The sequence below is a fragment of the Tubulanus polymorphus genome, chromosome 11, assembly GCF_964204645.1.
Source record: "Tubulanus polymorphus chromosome 11, tnTubPoly1.2, whole genome shotgun sequence".
In the NCBI taxonomy this organism is placed as follows: Eukaryota; Metazoa; Nemertea; class Palaeonemertea; order Tubulaniformes; family Tubulanidae; genus Tubulanus; species Tubulanus polymorphus.
Window position 1 is genome coordinate 10,620,439 of NC_134035.1, and position 17,267 is coordinate 10,637,705.

General features: G+C 38.3%; 2 protein-coding genes across 5 annotated transcripts; one reads left to right on the forward strand and one right to left on the reverse strand.

Moving 5' to 3' along the window:
• Nucleotides 1-830: 830 nt before the first annotated feature.
• LOC141913282 (uncharacterized) lies at nt 831-4,916 on the forward strand. The gene is made up of 8 exons (XM_074804765.1): nt 831-940; nt 1,095-1,147; nt 1,249-1,436; nt 1,898-2,129; nt 2,541-2,633; nt 2,882-3,053; nt 3,754-3,941; nt 4,781-4,916. The coding sequence occupies exons 1-8, from the start codon at nt 862-864 to the stop codon at nt 4,895-4,897; spliced, it is 1,122 nt and encodes a 373-aa protein (XP_074660866.1). The 5' UTR covers nt 831-861; the 3' UTR covers nt 4,898-4,916.
• LOC141913281 (DNA-binding protein D-ETS-4-like) lies at nt 4,909-16,974 on the reverse strand. Of its 4 annotated transcripts, XM_074804763.1 has the most exons (7): nt 15,403-16,331; nt 14,521-14,607; nt 12,268-13,048; nt 11,356-11,553; nt 10,641-10,898; nt 9,914-10,246; nt 4,909-5,019 (listed from the first exon to the last, which is right to left on the reverse strand). In XM_074804763.1, exons 2-6 carry the CDS (start codon nt 14,557-14,559, stop codon nt 9,939-9,941), a joined length of 1,584 nt encoding a protein of 527 aa, XP_074660864.1. In that variant the 5' UTR covers nt 14,560-14,607; nt 15,403-16,331; the 3' UTR covers nt 4,909-5,019; nt 9,914-9,938. The 4 variants fall into 4 exon arrangements, with proteins under 4 accessions (XP_074660864.1, XP_074660863.1, XP_074660862.1 ...); XM_074804762.1 differs by lacking the exons at nt 4,909-5,019; nt 15,403-16,331 and adding an exon at nt 16,780-16,974 and having other exon boundaries at nt 8,088-10,246; XM_074804761.1 differs by lacking the exon at nt 4,909-5,019 and having other exon boundaries at nt 8,088-10,246.
• Nucleotides 16,975-17,267: the final 293 nt, after the last annotated feature.

Below are 17,267 nucleotides of genomic sequence, written 5' to 3' on the forward strand. Positions count from 1 at the left end.
GGTTGAAAATTGATTTATAGCAGGAATACAAATCATTTTTGAAAATATGCGTAACTTTTGAGGATCAGATGACTCTCGCGTAAGGCACCAACGCTATGCAATATTCACGCTTCAAACCAAAGTTTATTTTCGCCAACTACGAAGCATAAATTAATATGTATCTTAATTTGTTTGAGGTTCCACGTTATTCGTCAGGGCTGAATTTTCAAAGCAGCGCTATCAATTAATCATGGAATTTGTCTTGGTTTAAAGATTCTAATTACTTATTTACTATATTTCACTGTTGTTGTTTTTACATGATATTGTTTTATTCATACAATGTGAGATATATATGTAACTTTTTGCTGTTACATTTGACGAAAATAGAAAGAAATATAGAATGTAAGAACAAGCCTGCGAGGATGGTACAAAGAAACCTGGTACTTGTGTATCAACCTCAAGAGTTACAAATGGTAAAAAAAAAAAACAAAAACAATTCACACTTTGAATTGGTACCGCTTCCTTTTTCAGTATAGGCATAGCTTTCAACAACCTAAGTGGTTATGGATATAGAGACTTGTATGGATATCTTAAGAAATATAAGAATTATTTTTAGTTTGTAACAATGAATGCGTCTTTTTTAGTTTCATTTATTTGAGTTTCCAACGCTTTTGATTCGTGTTTTGTTTTACGCTGACCTCTCTTAAGAAAAAACGACTGGAACCTTACATGAAAACCGGTTTTAAGAACGGCATGTCCGCGTACAATCTATACGTCTCAAAGTTTACTTCGTTATCGGCTTTTTAATATAATAGTGACAGCGCAGGTGATTATATCAGTACTAACGAGGTGGACTTCTTCATATACACTGTACGTATTAACATGGAGCCTTTATACGAAGATTTCTTGGAAATACCAGAACCGTATCCCGAAGAAAAAGTCCTTTTTGGAATCGATATAGGTATAATATAGTGTTTATTTTTTTAATTCTGGAATAATTTTCTTGCTCTGTCGTATATATCTCAGCGTTAGGCTCTATGAATTGGCCTTGGTATAGTGCACTTAACACTAGATTTGCACTAAGAATTTTGAGTTGGCTACGTATATCTTTATAGGTGGATCGTTGACGAAGTTAGCCTACCTTCAAAAGAATGACGGCAATGGAAAGGTGCGAATAACCTATTCTAACCTGTCTAATATGACGTGTGTAGAATTATCAATTCAGTGAATATTCATCTTAATAATCAATTCGATATGTGCGCATTTTAGTATTCGTGTGAGGAACGACCTACGAAAATATGCATGGTAACCTTTCCCAACGGAGATATCGACGCTGTAGTGCATTATATAAAGGACAATGTAGTGAAAGGGAGTGCGAACGCGAAGGTTTACGGAATCGGCTGCGGGCTGGGCAGCATGAAATATAAATCGGCGATTGACGAAAAATTAGGGATTGAGTACGTAATTGATAATTTACTACATGCAGACGATTTTTGAATAGCCTCCATTGCCGTTATGCAAATAATTGAACACAAGGGCTTAGTTTTTACATAATATTCTACCATTCATAGTCACGTCGTAACCTTTGCTGCTTATATATAGATAACGGCGTCAATGACCCACCCATGTACTTTGATTTCCGATTTCAAAATCAAACCCCCTGTTTCGCTCCCGGCAGGTGTGTTGGGTTTGTAAGGGAACCAAATCGAGTTAATTCGAATCAAATTTACCAATCAAACAAGAGGACAACCATCCCTATTCTAAGATCAGTAGCCCCAACCATGTTTGAAATATTTCATTTGTTTGTTCATTCGCTGCTGTAACATTTTATACAACCATAGACGAAATTGATGGGGCAACAAAAATTACAAGAAAAATCGGGTGAATGATCTATCTTGATATTACTGATTTGTTTCAGTCTCGAGAAAAATGACGAATTCGAATGTTTTTCGAGAGGCTTTCGATACTGTCGCTTAAACCTAAAGGAACATGAATACGTCGAACCGTACAACGACCCAGAACTATCAGCTTTACCGACAGCAAATGTCTTCACCAACGATGAAATACCACAGTCAGATACATTGCAAGAAACGGAAAAGGATTTCCCAATTGTAATGTGCTTTATCGGATCAGGCTGCGGCTTTCTAAGGGTAAGATAATATATATAGATGAAGAATCGAAGCGAGATATTGATGGCAATGATCATGTTGATTTCGACTGTCAGCATTGAAAAAGGGCCATTAATAAAAAAGGGTTTTGTGGAAAAGGGGGAGTGGGGTAGTTTGGATGTGGACATCCTTCATCTGCTTCCTGCTTACCTCCTGTAAGCCAAAACAAATCATTTAGTGCATTATATAAACGATTACTTCAACTTCGAATTAGGGGATTTTTTCAAGATAATGAATATGGAATAACAAACTGTAGTCCAGAGTTTATACAATAAATGATTTAGTGAATGTAAAGAACATTTAATCGAAATTTTGCAATTTCTATAGACAGCCCCTTACTCCACGTCTCATTAATTCTCGTGCATGTCGATGATAAGGCGAAACATCTTTCAGATAGAAAAGGATGGTAGTCACAAGATGATGATGGGTCTTGGACTCGGTGGCCTTTATTACCACGGCGTCGGGAAGTTGCTCACTGGCGCTAAGGTAAGTAAACCGTGAACGTGTCGCCAGTGAAATAGATTTTTAAGAAAAACAGAGTTGTTGAATCACGGTTGATTAAACACTAAGTGATGTAGAGAGAATCCCACAATAATGATGAAAAACAGTATTCAGTAGTTGGTTTCAGTGTTCAGTATTGCTGAAGATGACTATTAGGATGTAGTCGGAACGTTGAATAAACTGCTACCTCAGCAACATCTATAACGACCATTGTTGAATTCTATATTTCATAGTCATACGACGAACTGCTGAATCTGGCTAAAAAGGGTAATTCCGAAAACGTGAACGTTTTATTTGAAGAAATTGTAACGGACCAATACGGAGAAATCGATCCGGCTTCTTTTGGTGCCGCGGTACTACCGTATAAAATGGAGGGATACCCGTTCGGACGAATTGTAAGAGAAGGTAATCATTCTGAGGTTTCCGTTCGATATTTCAAACCGCAGCAGTTGCTCTCTGAGAATTAGTTGCAAGGCAGTTTTTGGCGCATGAGAGGAACTGGCTGGATACGATCAGTTGCTTGAATGTGTCGATGTGAGCGAGCTTACGATTGGTAAGCGTCGATCTATCTCCAGTTCCAGCCAGTTGCCCATGTTCTACTTTTGAGCAACTGGTTGTACTCAATCGCAGTCATATCCGTCGATGTGCGCGCTCTGGATTTCGACGATCGACACGCGCCATGCAGTTGCTGCAACTGACCGGTTGTAACTAGATTCTGATGTGCGCGGGGTAATCGTTCGGTAGCAACTAGTTGTCTCCAATCGCAGTGTCGATGTGCGCTAGGCTAGCTCAACGGGAAACAAAACACTGAAAAAGCAACGAAATGTAGGCTTTCGGTAGCTTATTGGGGCTACATGAAAATGTATGACACTCAAATCTCTGCCGATTTTTTAAACATTTTTCAATGTTCGTTTTATGGTGGCCTTAAAACAAAATTTTGTTCTTTAAGCAAAGCAGGGTTAAAGCAAAAGCAGAACATGTAAAAAAAACCGGTGGCGATCGAGTTTGATATTTTTTTTTCAACGCAGCCCGAATCGGCCAGCATGAAAATATTATCGCCAATCGCGTTTTGCTGAGTAGAATATTCTCTATATCATATTTACAGGTCTAGATCCGAAACCTGAAGATTTAGCGAGAACGTTGATGGATGACATAACGATGAACATACTGTTTTGGTGTAATAAAGTTTGTAAAGAAAACGGCGTCAATCATTGCTATTTCGCCGGTTCTTTCCTGCGCAACAACGAACCGTTTAGAACGTACACGAACACCAGGATGCCGTACATGTCCGCGGTGAGATCCGACACACGGGGCTTTCTGCTGACCTCGCAGGATACCTTATACTTAGTTTCTCCTGTGTATTATTTTCTGCCATTTATGTGTTTACCCAAGTCCGAAAGACAACTCAAACTTAGCAATACTGCTATTCCCAATAACAAATTTACGAAGAATCAGGCCATTAATTTATGTTCGAACTTTATTCAAGATGGTTTTAGCTGCCTTGTCATTGAGTATTGTGGGAATCTTAGCATCAAATTGTTGTCCCCGTGATTATTTTCTTCGCCATCCAGTAAACTCAATTGAATGGTAGGCGCTGTCTTCGAAATGAAATGAAACTGTTTTTCCTCACATACGGTGGCGCCATTAAGTTTAGTTTGGTCCTAATTCCGCACCGCCTTTTAGCGCTTGGTTGCGGAGGGACTATTACTAAAACACGTATATAGACTAAATATGTAAATGGGACTAAATACGTTAATGGATAAATCTGTGATGCAGAAATTAGCAGATAGATATTATAGTGGTTGAACGTGTTATCATAGCAAATGCTACCAAAAATCTTATACTAGAACAAATTTCATGGTATGTTTAAAGAGTGAAGAGCAGTTTTATTATTATCCAACTGATTTGAAATAGGCCGGGGATCGTACGTTTCTCATGCAATCTATTTCTAATTGTTGAGTTTAAGTTCTTTTTGCGTATTGTTCATTCATCAGCAAGTGCGTCTTGTCTTGCGATACCCGCATCGACGAATCGCAACTATAGAGACAATATCTAAATCTTCGTCATTCGCCCCTTGGAGAAAGCTTACTTCGTTCTGTTAAATCCTATTTTCATTTTGAATTCAATTTCAGATGATTGGCAACCATCACGTGTACCCGAGAATATTCAAATATAACGGATATCCAGGAGTTCTAGGAGCAGTGTTCAAACTTTTCGATCGCGTTAATGGTGCAAAAGAAGACATTTGAATTGGTTTCCATAGATAAATTAACCTCATTGTGATATCATTTCATCTTTGAATCTAACTTCCACTGAATCGTTCCAAAACACAATTCGTCTTCCGTCGTTCTAAGTTTGGTCGAGTAATTCTCTGAAAGTGCAGAAGATGGCGCCTTGGTTTATTCACGATCAAACCAGGGATTCGAACCAGAATAAAGCACTCTTCGATGCAACAAACTAGATAATATTTTTGTATACAAAATATCCGGATTTTATTTTTCTGCAAAATATATACTTTTCGATATAAAAAGAGTATACACAATATTCTCTAAATCTGATCATAGACACGGTACACAACACGGGGTAATAATCTTTAATATTACTTAATAATAATAATAATAATAATAATAATAATAATAATGATAATAATAATAATAATAATAATAATAATAATAATAATAATAATAATAATAATAATAATAATAATAATAATAATAATAATAATAATAATAATAATAATAATAATAATAATAATAGTAATAATAATAATAATAATAATAATAATAATAATAATAATAATAATAATATCTATAATAATAATCGTACACAATAATCACACACAAAAAAGCTCTCAAACGCATCATGCGCTCTAAACTTCACTCACGAAAGGTGAAAAGCAGTAATGCACCATAATAATGCATTTTCAGCAAGTTTTTGGTTTCTTAAAGCGACAACCGCATGCTGCTAAAACATTTACACATCGCAAAACCGAAAATGCCACAGTACATACTACTGAAATGTTCACTACGTTTTTATGTCTTCTATTCCATTCGGTATTTTTGACTGTTTTCAATTTCGCAAATTCTAACATGATTACTGGACTTTTTAACTGGAATACGTTATATAAATGACAAAGGATAAATTAGAAATACTACAATTAGTAGACTCCGCCTTCGTCGGTACCAAGTTGAAGACGATTTAAAGAATTGAGGAACTAGTTTTGAACTATAAACGAAATATTATCATTAGGTTCATCGGGATTTGGTTAAAAAAAACACAGATTAAACGTACGAAAGATTTGATGACTAGAATCGAACACTTTAAAAAAAAATTCAAACAGCGCAATCTCGTTATAGCGACAAACTTGAATATCATTGGACATCGTAACAAAGATGAAAATATGCCCAGAATAAGATAAAATCTATCGATTTCATAGCGGTTTTTACAAACGGAGTTCTGGTCAGTTGAAGTTTGTTAGAACGAGCTTCCACTGTATCTATTGATCTCGTGTATATGTATTTTATAGTTACAAAATATCCATTGAAATCTATACAGATGAAAAATAAGTAGTTATGTACAAAATCACCGAAAATTGCTCAACATCCGATTTATCCATAGATTACATCTTCACCACCACAGACACGCGCCATTCCGTGCAAATCTATAAAATATCTCTGAAAGCTGCTCATTTATATGATATTCTTTTTTTACATACACATTTCCACATATAGATTTTCGAGAAAAGCGTACCGCACGAACTAATGGAAGGCTGCACACAGTACACGGCCGGGTAGGCTCGCTCGCTGGCACCGGGGGAACGCGTTCACATCCACCGGTCTTAAACTCGTGGCGATGTTTATAACGCAGATATATAACTCTCGAAATAAAATAAGAAAAAATAAATCTATGCCTTATAGATAGAATATTCGTTTACACGGAAAACACGTACGCCGATTCCGAAATAGCGTTTTCGCGTTGAGCATTTTTCCGCAAAGGAATTCCCGTGCAAAACACTTATACTGCTGTACACATCAAGCACAGTTCCGCGCCGATCTATGAAGAGTTATTTTGACACCTGACAAATAATAATGGAGAATCGGGTGGAAAAAATTATGATTATGCAAGCTACAATGACGATTACGAAGGCTTATCGCATAGTTAGCGGTAAACTAGGAGAGTATTATTGGCCCGTAATGGTTCCGAAGTCCTCGACCTCGGAACGCGGGTTCGAATTTTTCTGCAGTGATTAACGAAAGCAGTTTCTAGGAAGCAAAACCTCGTTGTACTGAACAATGTTTGTAATTTTTTTAACGCGCTTCTATAAGTGCACACGTGGTGGATGGAAAAACGCTCGCTCGGAGGTCAGTACACTCACAGTCACGGGACTTGCGTCGAGTGACAGAATTCTGCACGCGGCATCCAAAAATCTAAGAGCTTTTGTCCTGAATTTTACCACAAAACTAACGCGTTTAAGGGATATCGGTGAGCTATAATATTCATCGTCTAAACGCGCCGCACTGTCAACTGCTTGACACATGAGATTGTTTTATTTCTGGCGAACCCTTTTGAAATGTGCATTTTTCGAGAGGAGGACTCAATAAGTTTCCCGGAACAGTCAGTTGGTCCACCGGAAACGTATACAACGCGCAAGAATTCCGGCTCGTTATTATTTATTACAGGACAATGATTCGAAAAGCGACGGAATCGTCGAGTCAAACACGCGACCCCGTCACCATTATTCAATACACCACAGTTATGCGCATTTTCTTTTGACTGGAACAGATTTTTCTGATACCGAAGTTATTTTCAGTTCGATACGGTTACCCCGGGCTTATAACCTAAACACCGGCAAAAACCGGAGACCAATATAGTGGCGAATCGTTAAAACTCGTTCCCCAGTGGGTAGATTAATTCTCTGAAAAGTGACAAATAGTTGACGAAAAATAAAACGCAATCGTTTTTTAAATGTATTTTGATGACAACGATTTCTCCAAAATTCATTTATCGAATTACAATCACCCGTTCGTTTGAAACCACCCACAACTGTCAATACACGATTAGCAAAGTACGCGGAAGCGCTTCTTTTGACACGCTCACACACTCGCATACAAACGCGTTTTGTGTGTCGTTAGATAATAACTCTCGTAACCTTGGCACGGTCCCAAAATAGTACTGTTTGCGTGTGTGTGTGTGTGCGCTTCCAAAAAACCGGTCACAGAAAATGACGAATAACACGATTCGAGGCCCCCAAACGTAACCGGTCCACATATTAAGCGCATTGATAATGCGCGCAGCTCGGCGTACTTTTAAGTGTCGCATAAACAGCGATTAAGTATTTTCTATGAAGAGGGCCGAGTGGAGCGGTGTTTTCCTGCGAATCGCGCCGTTGTGTTATCGAATAAAAAGTTACACATAAATCGCATCATCGTGGTTGGTAGATTATAGCGACCCATTGAAAAAAAAAAACATATTCCAATTAACCTTATCGAGTTGTCAAGGCTAAACGGATATTAAATTTTGTTTGTCCGATTGATATTCAGAATCGAAACAATGATTTTGTCAACAGGGCGCCAGCATTTTCCGTACAGGTTGCTTGTTAGGGCAGTTGTATATATTGTTTAGTTGGTTCCGTGTCACCTATTTAACTTTTTGGTATAAAATGAACAAATAAATAATTGACGTCAATTTAAAATTTAAAATTCCGTATTCAATATTTCTAAAATATGACGTACGTACGAAAAAGAATGATCATCTATTCAGAATTCTAACGTAAAATTTTGACATTCAGATTTTTCGGTTTAAATCTAAATTTTAATTTCCGAATAAGGGGGTCGCCCACTCATACAGCAACATTCATTTTCTGTCTAAATTCCTCAAATTGAAATGCAATTCGTGTCATTTTGTGCGGGCGATTTTGTTCTGATCTCGAAACCTTTTTTTGGTCTTATATAAACGCGTTTAGACGCGTTCGAGCTAATATGGCACATAGGACTGTGTCACAGTTGATAGTTACAATAAACTTATGAACCCAGAATATATCTCTGCGGTCTACGATTCCCAGAAAGGGATGAGTAAAACTAATGGGAGCGATTTTGGCTTTTTATTTGACCGTGGAACCCCCAGGCACGATTGATCTTGTTATTACTGAAGTGGTTGGAACGCGTGATTCAACCGAGATATTTATCACATAAATAACGGTGACGGTTTATGTAAAAAAAAAACAACGCTTAAAAGCAAATAATAACTGATTGTGTTAGTTCTACGTGGAGCATTGTCGCGATAACGAACTTGGATATTAAGATTCGACGAATAATCGTCGATTATTTATCGAACAAATCGTCCATAAAAAGACGGCTATAGACTCAGAAAACATGTTTTCAGAAGATAATCTTGATCATCATAGTTGGTTTCCATAGAGAAGTGACTGTCTGATATCAATAAAGCGTAAATCCACTATGAAATAGAAAGAAAATTTAAAAGAGAACCTCACGTTTCGACTTAATTCTATGAGCCATTTGAAAATCCGTCTTTGAAAATGATTTTGCGAAAATGGCTAGAATTGAGTCGAATCGAACGACTCTCTTCAAGTTTCTTTTTCACTTTATTGCGGGTTTTCACTTTATCGCAGACGTTTTTGGAGGCCGCCATCTTTATGGGAAGGTCTGAAGCCGATTCGTGGTCGTTCAAGTTCGTTATAACGAGACCCGCTGTAGAAATCAATGCCACTAAACTTACATAACATATAATACATGTTTAACGCGTATTCTAAACGAACATTGATAGCCTATATCCATTCGACGGCAGTTGTCAACGATGTAAAATGTTAATATATACGTAATCTATCATAAAATGTACACAAATTCATAAATCATACAGCGAAATATATATAGCAAATTCACCGAGTTCACTCACAGCCGTATTTAAAATGGCCGACAAAACTATACAAAATTCTCAAAAACACTTCATTCAAATTATCACCAGCACTTTTACAGAGCACACTCTCGAATGATATAAAAACACATTCTCAACAAAACGCGTCGACAAGGTTTTTCGACGTTAATGATTGTCTCATTTCGTAAAATTCATCGTAACAAAACCACACTTCCCCAGCGCAAAGCCCAGAAAAAGCTATAACCGAGAGCAAGACCTTTATCGCTCTGAACAAAGGGGCCCGAACTAACGCATCGGAATGTTCCTATATTGTATACGACCATGATTTTGGTCACTCAAATGTTCAAACGTGTTCGACCCCTCGTATTACCAACCTTTCAGTCGCGTGTCCCGACCTGGCTATAACAGGTACGGGTGACAGAATCGATAGATGAGCCTCTTGGAATGTTCGGTCTTTTTGATGATACCTTTCTTGTAATACTGACGAATCGAACGACTCAACTTGTCGTAGTTCATGGCCGGCCGGTTTTTCCTTTTGCCCCACAGTCTGGCGACTCGAGCCGAGTCTTCGATCTTAAATATGCCGTTTTTGCGATCGAGCCACCGAATACAGTTGCCGTAGAATTGTGGCTGCAGAAGAAGGTCTTTTAGAAATTGCCACAAATGGATGTTCTGTTTGATGCCGTCTTCTTCGGCATGATAGTAACCTACAGTGAATGAGATTATTGTATGAGTTTTTTTTTAATGAAATGAGTTATACAAGTTTTAGGATGAAAATGAATAATCGAGAATGAATCATTAACGCGATCAGTAGCTTTTCGTTTTTTTAGAGTAGTCGTTAGGCCCAACGCACACAGCGACACAGAAAAACACGGAAATGAGGCAAGCGTTTCCCTGTTTCTTATGCGTTAACTAGAAATTAGAAACAGGTTTCGGGAAACAATGTTTCCTAGATCAAGTATGTTCGATTCAGTGTTTCTGTTGTTCTGTGTTTCCATGTTTCCTATACAAGGTTAACGCGTTTCATGAAACGGAATTCGTTTTCACAACCCAAATAAGTGTGTCCCCTGACACTCAATTCGTGATAGGTCGCGTACGAACCTTGGTCAGATTCGGCCGATAATGACGAGAGACTGTCCCGCCTCGGGGAATCCATCTCGCTGTCGTTACTCGATGTGGGAGACCCTGGAAATGCAACAGGTCCGCAATGTTGTTGTTGTTGTTGTTGTTGTTGTTGTTGTTGTTGGTGCTGATGTTGCTGAGCGGCGACCATTGACACCGAATCCAGATTCATGTACATCGGATTCGGTTTCGGAATCGGAACTGACGCCGTTTCAATATCCTGACACAAAGCGAGAGCTGCGAATTAAAGAATGCGCCATATTAGAATGTTTAACGACAACTGAGACTTAATGAAACGGGATCCCCTGCACTTAAAATTTGCCAAGTGCATCAGGCGCTTAAGTTTTTGATCGAGAAATACAAAAGAATATCATTCCTATCCTTAATCTTTTGAAATTCGGAATGTTTAGTGGGCGATTGCGACCGACCCCTGCTGAAACTGACTCCCACTTATATGCAAACCCATCAACGAATTCTAAACTAGTTATGCAACAAAACACTAGTGCGTTCTTCACAAGAGGGGGATGGCCATACCTCTCATTTTACATCCACCCCAGAAATCAGCCTTGTTAAAAACTCAGATTGCAACGAAAACAACTTAATATTCATTATTTTGGGAAGAGCAAAACCTTAATGGCTGGCTTCGACAACGGAATATTCTCAAAGAACACTGATCTAAAGATAGAATTCATACCATTCATCCATATTTCGAGTTGAGCGAACAAAGTGGCGCCGGCTTCTGGTGAACGTTTCTTGAAATCGTCCTCGGTGAATAAGGCTAACGTGGATCCGTTGACGTTGAAGTTCTCCACGCGAGTCAACGGCAGCTGGAAATGATGTAACGTGTACGTCACCCAGCGTTGCACGTGTTCGGCCGTCCACGATTCCGGAGCTACAACGATATATAAGAACTATATACTTTTTGAGAAAATATTTTCGGACTTCGTCATCGACACTCCCAGTAAACAACGAGACTTAGATCAGCTCGATGGAAAGTTTTATCAACTCGTTCAGCGAGAGAAGGCCGAATGAAATAACAAACGAGACGGTTGAAAAAACGCTATCAAGTCGAACAGCCTCGTAAATCAATCGAACATTATTACTACTTCCTTATTTGATATATCATTTCGACTGTTTGTTTCAAAAATTATAAAGTCGACTTTAGTACGAATTCGAGACAGCGATAACGGGAATGTTCTACATAATTGCCACCGCATTATTGAGATTGAATGCATTTTAAAAATCCAAGGTTTGGCCACTCCCGGCTCAAAACAAAAGGGTCAACCCCTATTATGATAGAACATGTGTGTGTGTGTATGGTATAATGTGCATATTGTAATTTCATCCTATGATCTTGTAATTTATGTAGCAATTTATTTTGCAAAATAGAATACTCATTCATTCATTCAACATCACTGAAACCAATACTTTCTAGAAGTATAGCCCCACTATATTGTTACATTTTTCTTCCTTAACTTATATATATTTGTAATAACGTCCAATAGTGTAACGTTTTATTGAAAATAAATTTCAATTTCAAAATAGCAGAAATTCTCTAATATATCTATTATTAGAAAGTTCTTTGACAGACGTAGTGAAAACTTACCCAGTGGTATGGCTGTCAGTGTACACGTCTGATCGATTTCAGCTTTCACCTGTTTGAGCAGGTCTATAGGAATGGCTGTCTCTATCGCTGCCTGGTCTTCGCAGGACATGGCAGCAGTCGTCGACACAGTCGGAAAGGCACCGGTTTGATTCGTCGAGAAACCATCGTACGCGACGAACGCGGGTTCGCTTTTCACCAGACTCAAGTCGGCGAATGTTCGCTGTTGTTGACAGTTGTCACCGATATTCGCCTTGATGCTCTCGTTAGGAACCGACAAATGATCATCGGCCTCGTAAAACGAATTGTCCTGCGCGTACACGTCCGTGTTATTCAGCAAGAAGTCGAGTTCAGTGAGACTAAAAGATCGCTCGCATTTCACGTTACCGATAGCCGCAACGTTCATAGCACCGTTAATATTTTGAAGTTTCGTTTTGACGGGCGACCTGCCGTTCGTAGGAAGCGACTCGTAATACTGCGATACAGTCTCCGGAATCAAACACCGCTGTTTAGACTGGTCGTACTGTCCATCGTCGTCCGAGAATTCCTGTTTGATCACGATATTCGGATTGTAGGCCGCGACTTCCATACCCGGCTGGTAGGTTTGACCTTCGTGGCGAGAAATCGAAGATGTAGCTATCTGCACCGATTGCGATTGCGGTTTCTCAGAAGTGGACGAGTTGTACATCGAGAATATTGAATTGGTGTCTATGTCGCTATCCGCCCACATGTATTCCGTACTATCTAAGCTTGCTAGTATTTCTTCCAAAACGTCGTCTGGGACCTGTTCGAAGAAATAAGAAAGAATTTGAAAATATATTTCATCCATATCGTGCCGCGATTACATGATGTTTTCGGTCTTACGCCGTGAGGGTTGACTGAAGTGTTGTGAACACATCGCGGTGTTACTCGATGTTAGCGGTGGTTCTATGAAGGTTTAGTGTCGTCGACCCACTTAAAGATAATCAGCTGATAGCTATTCACAAGCTGCAAGCACGAGGTCGAATTACGTAATGCACACAAAAAAAACGTTTGTTTAATCGTCAATGTTTTTTACGATCTGTTTACGTTGAAATAGAAAAGACGTCTTAAACTTGAGAAATGTCTCAGTCATTGAAATGACACCATTTGAGTATAAAGCACCTTCTGAAAAACTTCGTTAGGGAACTTATATAGGAAAACTCCGCAAGATATATTACTCATAGCATTTGTGTCATTACGTAGTAAAGTATTCAATGAATTATTTCAAAAAGTTATGATGAATCGCTTTTAGAATCTGTAATATTGCTGATCGGAGGCAGAAGATCACTGAATACGATCAACTAGCATCGGGTATCACGACATTTTATGCCTATTCCATATTGATCAAATAGATAGATAATATTGTTTACAGGCACCCAACAACAGAGGAAATCTAGAACACTAATTAAACTACTTCCGCATATAAGGCGCAAACAAGCAACAATTCGAAGCGAACATTGGTCATGAACCATATCCCGGAGTACTCACCCCCTGAACAACGTACTTAGCTATGAAAATATGAAGTAACTCCAAAATCGACAGTAGCAAAACATGTCAGCGCGGTATATTTTGCCAAAAACGTGCAAAATGTTTTGCGCAGTTAGCTTTCGTTGTGCAACAAATAGGTCACAGCGAATGAAACAGATTGAGAGTCATAAAAATATCATTACGTTCAAATGTGGTTCAAAGCTTTTAGTTGTTTCGTGTGTAAACACACGTGGAAAATATAGGTCCCCGGCATCGACTACCACGCGAAAGCATAATCATAACAATCGACGTGTTTACCACCGTGGTATGAAATAAGAATCGGGAAGCTTTCGACGCAAATAAGAAATGTGTTTTTGGATTGCCATATGGCGTTTAGTAAAATATCATTGTTGCACAGTCGTGACATAAGTCCAAAAGTGATCTTAAATCTTGAGACTAGTCTTGATATGTGAGATTGGTTACTACATCTAAGATGGTCATAGACTGGTCTTCAAAACGCAGTGGTCTTGTGACATGTTAGGTTGGCTATAGAGCTATAGATGGTCATAGACTGGTCTTCAAAACGCAGTGGTCTTGTGACATGTTAGGTTGGCTATAGAGCTAAGAAACTCTGAGACTGATCTTAATTCTTAAGTCATGACTGTGATCTTGTCTATAAATCCCAACAAAACGTAGTTAAGTATAGACTCAACTTCGACAACGGAATTTTAAATCAGATTTTTATTTTAAAAACTTTTAGTTTCTTACCTGTTGATCGGAAAAGCCGTCAATGCCTCCAAGGGTCATTGTTTTCGCAGTGAAATACTGTCTATTCTAACCATGCGTATGGAATTCCTAAAAGAAATTGGACCGACCGTTAAAACATGCGCGACAACACGTTATATACGAATGTGTTTCAATCTTATCTTACGCGGCGGCGCACTTTTAAACGGTGTTTACACGTGGTATGCCACAACCATAAATAACAACAATATCTTTGATAACCTAAGAGTTTGTTAGAAACGTTTCAGAACGATGTCGCCGAATTCCGATATAAAATATGATTACATCACAACGCCTTTTTAAAGATGCGAGCGCTTTTTTGGACCGATGCCAAGGTGAACCGCGACCGACACACGACTATTTGATAGATACATCGTACGCCCCCACCATCCCTGATCAGATTTCCCAGAACGTAACATTTTGAGGGAAACCCGAGAAAACGAGGGTCGTGGAAATTCTTATCGAGGTTCTTAGACTGACCCTCTCCCACTCCTGTCTACTCCGAACAACTAAAATCGATAATCCTAGGATTAGAAAATCGATACCTTGTTTCTCCTTTCGGCTGACCTTAAAAGTTGACCCGACCGGTCGCCTATCTACCCTGTACATTACTTTTTTTCAAGATTCGATCAAACTAACAATAACAGACCCGGCAGCTATAGAAACTAGCTGATTACAAATTCGATTGCGGTTTACAAAATAACCCGGCCGATAATAATAGGAGAAAGAAGGTATAATTTTTCTTTAGCCCGATACATATTTTTACCTATTAAACCGATACATATTTTTACCTATTAAAAAATTTGGTAACGGCTAAAATCATTCAAGGTCATCATATTTACTCAAGAACCGACAAACTGAACTCACCAAATTCCAAGATTCAAACTTGTAACTCGTTAATAATGAATGAAAATTTGTCACTCGGCATGAAAAGCATCGAATCCTTTTAGTGAATTTATATGTTTAATTTCCCGTTCGAAATTTGTTTAAATACTATTTGTCCGACGCGAGGACGTCATAACGCGGTGACCTTCCTGCAACATTCACGTCGCGATACGGGCTGATTGTATATTCAAGAGTTCGGATTCAATAGTTATCCGTGTTTCCAGGTTGTCAATAAACGCATTCACTGGAATTGAATGTCGTCAATGTTGATAAAATCTTATAATTTCCTGTTGTGGTTTTATAATTGCATTGAATTGTCGTGTCCAGTAGCCGATGCTAATGACGGTATAACAGACACGTATTACATTAGGCTGTGCCCTTGAATGAAATACTTTTAAACACACCGCGAAAGCTATATACCGTACCGCCATCTGGAGGTTTAGTTTTTTATATCGTAGTCATTTCTAGGAAAGCTGAACAGTAGTAGGTGCCACGACATGGTAGCGCGATATGCTGTGCTCATTGAATCAAATTACATAACATTTACGGCGTCGATTGTAATAGTACTGTGAAAACTGGAGCAAGTAGGTATTATCATCGTAGAAGGTCTATATAGATTCCGAGAATAGAAGTCGTATTCGTACATGAGAATAATAACCTTCAAACGATATAGCTTCGAACATAATATTTTGTATACATAAAATGTATACTTAGTTAGAAAGAAGTGTCGATTTTGACTTCATAAACAAAAACCGAAATATGGCAATTACTAAATGATGTTTTTTCTTTTTATCCTAACTTCATGCAGTGAAACATTAACTACACGATGTTTCAGGAATGTACGCCTTTTTTTCTTAATTCTTAAAGTACAAACAAAAATAAATAATCATTATCGTTTGAAGGACGTTGGAAAATTTGCTGACAAATGAACAAGCGAAAGAATCAGTAAAAAATTATTGGACTGGCAAATCATTTTCTAACAAAGTATGAAAATGTATACGTTGTATGGAAAAAATCACGAGAACGAATTGTTTTCAAAAGCTTTGCGAGCATCGATTTCAAAACAACTTATCATTTCGATTGGAATACTGTGGTGAATTCAATTGTAACAGCGCGTTCCGACAACAGAGCAAGCGTGTGTGACCACGTCTTAGATTATACGAACCAAATAAATGAAGATGAATCCAGAATGAGGAGCGTAAGTAAAAAAAGAGCAAAAGACCGGATAGAAAATTATGTGTCGAATTCATTCAATTAATGCATACGTGAAAAGTCTACCCCGTTCTAACTATATAAAGAAAAATCGAAATTATTTGATGTATAAATGAAGCATTTATTTAGCTGAATAAATTGTCCTACCTCGCTTCTTCTTCGAGTGTCGCTGGTTTCTGTCCATGAAATAATGGATTGTATCTTAAATCAACACAAATTATTTATCCGATCATCCGAATTTGGGAATAGCGAATTCATAAAGCGCGTGCCACCGGTTTGACAACACGATCTGTTTTGAACGAAAGATATTCGTGTTTAATCTTTCGAGAGTGAAGTCGCTTGGATATGTACCGCGCTGACTGGCCTCTTCTAGGAATCGTCAGTTGTTGTTTATAAAAGTACAGCGCCAAACGCGGCAGTTATTCATACTATCAGCGACCTAGATTATCGATTATAACCAGTACTGTATACACGCTGTGCAGTTCTTCAGCGAAGCAGGCGATAAAATGAAGAAATTAAAAAACAATTTTAAGAAATTCGAACAAAAAACTACGCGAGAATCGAAGCTGCTTTGCTTTATTACTGCAATACTTGTCGTTATTTTGTTATGAAGAGCGATGTTAGTGAATGATTTC